Raw genomic sequence first — 6,607 nt, forward strand, 5'->3', positions numbered from 1 at the left:
ATTGTTTTTGTAACCTGCTTTTCTCTGAGCCCCTCTATTCATTTTTACTATCTTTTTTGTGAGGTAGGGTGGCTAGAACTGAACATGAAACCCAGTACATGGGCATTAAAAGGGCCATGTTAATTTCTAACCCATTCTTCATGTAGCCTAACAGTTTGCCTGTTTTATTTATTTTTGGCAAGACTGCAAATGGAGCATGGTACTTGCATGCTGAAAGTTAAGCACATGCTTAAGTGCATGGTGAAGTTAGGGCCAACTCACTCAACTTCTTACAGAAATTAGTGCCTAAAATCCCTCCTGTCACAGCTGTTCATACTGTTCCAAAGCACTAAGCAATGGCCCTAGGAGGAATACAGACAAGTTTGGATGCCTTTATTCTCAGCTCTGAGGCCTTGATATGAGTGCATATGTTATAAATGCTTTCAGCACATGAATATCACACATAACCCTCCCCACTCCAAGATTCTGCTTGGTTAAGGTTTGCTGTGTTTAAGTATACGTTACCCAGCGCTCCAAATGGCCACTACACATTTCCCAGTTCTCTCTCTGCACCTGCCTGCATCGTCAGCAGCCAGAAATATTGCTACATCTGGGAAAGTGGGCAGGGTGAGTGGGACGTGAGTAGCACAGCTGCTCACCAGAAATTTTGTGAAATTGCAAAGGTCACATATGGCCCTTTGCACACTGACTGAAGAGCTTTTACTGAAAACTGTATCAATGGTGAAACCTGAGGGTGCTGCTTTACTTACCCCTTGAGAGTCATGGATCTCTAGCTGGAAGCCCCAAATTGAGAGTTACTACTTATATTACAAACAAGTGAATCTGCAACCTGATTTTTAACTACTGAAACTTGGCCTTTCATAATGGAAGCCAGTAATCAGTAGTCCCATCAGAGATGGTACACATGGAGTCCACTTGCCAGAACAGTTGTACTCAAACTGTTTGATAATGCCTATCGCCAGGGGATTTTGAGAACATGTAGAAATGAACCCCATTCTTGTCTCCCTCCTGTCGCAATATGTTGTTTCCTCCATTCTGTTTCACTACTAGCCCCCATTTGTCCATGTGACTTTCCTCCTTCCTGTTCCTTGTAGATCTACCCCCTCCACTCCCCCCTGCAAGCCACTCTTCTCATCTCTGCCATTTTGAATATGGGCTGGGCACATTTTGCAGAGCTCCTGACAGACTATGTATGTTTTTCAAAAAACAATGGCTAACTATACTCGTTTAAGCTAAGCACATGGCATAGGCCCCACTCCAGAAAATGCACTTCTACATAAAAAACAGAAATATAATACATATTATCTGTAACTCTGCATGTATGGATTTCATATCTGCCTCTGTGTTCTTTGGACAATATATTTAGCTATATTTAAGTATATGCTTAAAATATATAAGTATACTCTTGGAGATATGAAACTTCTGCATGAATCTGGAAGTAAAGGAGCTAAAAATTCTCTATGAAGGGAATAATTAAAATACTTTAAATTAATATATTGTCTTTTAAATTCCTTGTATGGTTTACACCAAACTTTCCTGACAACTTCTGTCCTAAAATAAATTACAGCATGTAAAAATTCAGATAGGTTGGCTTTAAATAAAGCAAAGGGATTTAAAAAAACCAAAACCAAAAAACCAGCAACTCAAAACAGGTGTATAGAGCACATTAGCTTCAATCTCAAGTGTAGTTTTCTTAACATCTCTCTGTAACTCAAAGACCAAACTTGAACCACCAGTCTCTACTATGATTATATTCAGTAACATATTATTAAATGTATGTTACACTTACTCTACGAAATGACACCACATAGAATGTATCTTCCCTTCTGTCAATAGCTTCAAGAAAATCTTGGTAACTCCTTGGAGAGGCATAGTATACTTGCAGCTCATTCCCCGAGTTCCGGCTGAAATACAGGGAGAAAGAAATAGATTTGGAGATGAGAAAGATTATAATCTTAGTGAGGTACAAACTTCAAAGGCCCAGTTTTCAAGGAAGCTCACCATTCAGCAGCACACATTTTGTTCTTGGTGGGTATAAGGGCATTCTGAACAGTGATGCACAATGAAAACTGATGAATAACAAACTCATTTGACAACCTAGCTGTAAAAAAGTTTGCTTGAAAATGCAGGGAAAAATAAGAGAGACAAAATCAGAACCAACATTAGGACCCTATGTACTAATATACTTGTATAAAAAAAATGCAGCTCCAGATCAAACGTACAGAATCACAGAGTTTGTGTGGGGGAGAAAAATAGTTTCAGTAGGAAAACATTCCAAAAAGCTTAAATGGAATATTTCAATTTCCATTTCAAAATTGTATTTTGTTTACATTTTCCCATCAAATAAAATTTTTTAAAAGAATTTTAAAAAAAGTGAGAAAGAAACATTTCACCTTGACTAAAACAAAATATTTAGATCTAATTGAAACAGATTTCTTACAGTTTTTGATTTCTCGGGAGGGAAAGAAACCCAAAAGCAGAAGGGGAATGTTCATGTCAACTTAAAGCAAAATCCAATTTTTCAATTTAGCCAGTGAACTGAAAAAAAAAAAAAAATCAATTACACACCTCTAGTTAATAGTCTTTTATAATTATAGATTTAGAAATAAATAGGGATAAGAGTTCTCCAGTCTACTTAAGATATTGTAAGCAAAAACACTGGGCAGTCTGAAGATAAGCATTGTCATTGGACTTGCAAGTAATTTCCACCTTAGTGGTGTACCATCTGTGGTGTCACAACAAAATACTATAACTATTACAAAGCAGGGTTATATTCAAATACCCAAGAAACCTTGGGTGAAACTATAAAATGCAGTTTTTGTAAAGTCTCTCTTTTCTCAAGGGCAAAGAGAAACCATGGAAGGTTTTGTCCTCAAATGTCTGCCTGTAGCTGGTTATTACCATTGAGATGACATTCCTGATTTGGGGGGAAGGCAAAGAAACGGCTACTACTTTCCAAATCTCAGTGGGGAAATATTACCCTTCCCCATCTCCTTTACATATTCCACCATGCATTCTGACCTGACTTGTTCCTCTTTGCTCTTGGCCTGCTAAAACCAGAACTCAGAGCAACACTATATTATGTCTCCTCCTTCCAACTTTTCCTGTTCCTTAGGAGGGGATACTGAAAGTTCACCTTTCTCCAGTGCAGAGTATGTAGGGAAAATTAGGAGCAGATGAAGACAAACCAGGAAACAGAAGACAAAGCTATTTTGTCTCCGCCTTTAATTTTTGTGGTCCTACTTCAATGCCAGCCTTCTCTTTTGGGAAAGTCTTTGGATGGTCTAAAGGAGAAGCTGCTTTTCTTTTATTGCAGTTGCTGCATTTAGGAACTCTCTTGTAAGTGCCCAGCTTGTCCTGCTTAGGAAATGGATACATGAATGGCCTTCATCCCCAAGACTGCCCCTATGTTTTCCCCCAAGGCTTTACACTTAGAAGCAGGCTAAGCAAGAGGAGGGTTTTGAAGAATCACTGGTAAAAAACCTGAGGAAAAGGACAAAGTAAAACTGTAGCATGGAGCACCCTTAAATTTATTTGCCCCAGAAAAAGAAGTGGTAATTGTTCAAATACATAAAATTCATAAACATCTCTTGTAGGATAATAATTAGGCCTGTAAATACAAAGAGAGCCTGAGGCAAGATCAGAGAGCAGGATGGGGGTATTCAGAGGTAGGTCATTTCAGGTAACAAAGCCTAAGACAGTAACAAAATAGAGTATCTAAGTCCTAACCAGCGCAGGTAGAGAGACCTTGTCCTGCCTTACCTGACACTTGTATCTGTGTATGGCACGGCCATCAGCTGTGAATCTGCATTCTCCCTAGGGGAGCTCTGAAAATGGGACAGATAACATATGTCACACAAAGGGAAAGTAGCAAGCATTCTCCCTGGCATCCACACTGCACTGAGAACAAACACAAGTCTCCAGCAGAGCATGAGAACAGACTGGCCTGCAGCACAAATCTAAGGGCACTTGTACACGTGGTTTGGGACATGGTGCTGGGCACTTTAATTAGTGAGCCGCGCTAATTAAAAGCACCATGCATGACACTGCACACAACTTGACATCTGTGGACATTTAATAGTAAATGAAGTTAAACTAAATTGATTTAGTTACAGCAAAGACAGCCCAGAATTATATTACCTTCAGTCTGTAAAAAGAAGAGATTCTCTGAGAGACCAGAGATGGAAATCAATCTTAGAGAAACTTTTTTTTGTTGAGGGCTTCTGACCGACTGTTCTGGAAGATCTTCATACAACCCCAAACTCATACAGAAATGCACTCAAGCAGTGTGTCAGCACCACAGCTGATACACTGCCCAGGAGCTCTGGGATCAGTGTGTCAGAGATGAAGGAAGCCCGCTGGGTCATATCCATGCTGCTCTGCCAATGTTCCCTGCACCACACTTCCAGTGTCTGTCAAATTTAGTTTGAAGTGTTCCAGCCTGGGGAGTGGGGGAAGGATCTACCACTTCCCATGGAGAACCAATAAGAGGAAACTGAGGTTTAATACTTAATAAAGATTTCCCAAGGAGTGCATCTTGTTGCCCAGGTTTCTTCACTTCCATCTCTTAACGTGCTGTATTAAGATCTCTTTATTAAGAGAGACATTTGGAAAGCCCACAGATACTTAACTTCACTGTCAGTGTGCCATGTAACTGAAAGTAGCTTTAAGAATGAACCGCAAATACGAATCCCATTAATTCTGAATCCACACTATCGCCAACAATTTATTCATTTGGCAATGTCTGAAAGCCTGAAATAGGAATCCCTGAACAAAAACACTTCAGCTGTGGCCCATAATAGTAAGCACAACAGGTTTGCTCAAATGACTGCATATTTTTGACCAAAGATGATAGCAATTAAAAAAAAAAAACCTACGTTTTTTGTTATAGCTTTATTGACAGAAATATGATTTTTATTGTTTTTTGACACATTTCTTAATGGAAAATTTGTGCTTTTTCTGTGTATGACTCAGACCTATTGGCAATTTTTTACAATTCTGACCAATATTTGATTGGTCAATTGATTGAACTTTATTTGACAGGTCATATACCGAACCCTAGTTTGCTGTCGTTCATATTTAATCACTACACCCATGTGCACCTGTGTTCAGAGTCTTAAGAAGAGTCTATACAGCTTATAAAGAGAGAACATTTAGTCCTACTGGACTTTTCTGAAGTACGAGAAGAGAAAATTCCACTTAACAGATATCAACAGATTCAAGTCAGTTAAAAACCATTCTACCTTTATTTTTTGTCCATTCATCCTATTTTATTACATAAGCTGAAAAATCTATTATATGAGCTGAAGGATTTATCACCCTTCAGTCTCACCAGCTGCTTTCAGTAAGGATTTCCCAAACATTTTCCTAGTTTAATACAGAGCATCTTCTGAACTATCCCCATTCCATTTATAACATCCCTGCAACAATGGCAGGCACTAGGTGTTTTCATAAAGAAAGGTGGTTTACCTTAATCTAGCAGCTGAAAATTTAGAAGGAGAAGCCTGCACCGTAGGATTCAACAAGTTTTTGTGGACAACATTTTTGGAAACTTTTTGCTTAGATAACTATATAAGATTCACAATTCACTAGCTTCAGTGTTGGTTGCCTTCAAAGTATGTACTATCTAGAAAAGCTATGTGGACAAAAATCAAGGTTGCGAAGTCAAATCTCAACGGTTAAGAACCAGCACTGAGGTTGCCTATGTGGTCATATTTTGGACAGTGTACATCCTTATCTTCCTTGAATTTCTTTCTAACCTCTACCACTTTTTACTATCTTGTGCACTTAATGAAAGCAGGGAAATTATAAAATAAAAGGCTAAGTAAGCCTATAACTGGATTGCATAATGCACGTGCACAAAGAGGCAGAAATAAGGTTGCCTGGGCAACATGAATTTTGGCTAGACCATCAATTCCTGATTGCTGGTGTTGCAAACATAATGCTCTTTTAATACAGGAAACCCTCAGCATTTGCGGTTTCAAATATTTGCAAATGCTGAATCTGCATTTTAAATATACTTTAAACACTCCTCAGGAGCTCCGCGCTTGTTGCTGCTGCACTCCCGCCGCTGGAGCTGTGTCCCCCTCCCCCTCCCCCCCGGGGGGCACTGCGTTCATGAACTCAGTGCCTTATTCGCAGATTTCACCATTCTCAGGGGTAGGTGAGACTGTATCCCCCGTGAATGGCAAGGCTCGCCTGTACACTAAGCTCTCACATCTCATGCTCCCAAATAAGATGTACACCTTTTTTTAATTCATTATGTCTTCCCCACAAAAAGATTTTTCCATAAACGTGGTCACATGAAACAGGGACAGAGCCTAATTTTCAGCTCACTCACCCTCCCTTTTCTGCTCAGGCAAAAGTTTTAAAGCCTCAGCTGCTCAGCCAAAAGCTGTTGCCCATTCTGCGGTGGCTGTAAAGTGTTAAAACTATAGCTGTTGCTGAAGACTGAATTCTGCCCCTCCCTCCATTTAGCCAGCTGGAGGGAGAAGAGAAGGAAATAAAGCAGGAGCCATTTCACAATATCTCTAGGCTCCTATTAGGGGCAGAAAATCTGTTTAAGACCCCAATTTTGGAGGGCTATTCTTGGGAAAAAGATGTACAT

General features: G+C 39.5%; 1 protein-coding gene across 1 annotated transcript in view; it reads right to left on the minus strand.

The window, feature by feature from the left end:
• ATF6 (activating transcription factor 6) overlaps nt 1–6,607 on the minus strand; it is a 212,325-nt gene that overhangs the window by 103,860 nt on the left and 101,858 nt on the right. The window contains exons 11-12 of the mRNA XM_019502016.1: nt 3,763–3,827; nt 1,790–1,904 (exon numbers count right to left, since the gene is read on the minus strand). Of these exons, the coding sequence (XP_019357561.1) occupies nt 1,790–1,904; nt 3,763–3,827 (180 nt within the window). The remainder of the gene's footprint in view (nt 1–1,789; nt 1,905–3,762; nt 3,828–6,607) is intronic.

This window comes from Gavialis gangeticus, unplaced genomic scaffold, assembly GCF_001723915.1.
Source record: "Gavialis gangeticus isolate Ggan-Ray unplaced genomic scaffold, GavGan_comp1, whole genome shotgun sequence".
Classification (NCBI taxonomy): domain Eukaryota; kingdom Metazoa; phylum Chordata; order Crocodylia; family Gavialidae; genus Gavialis; species Gavialis gangeticus.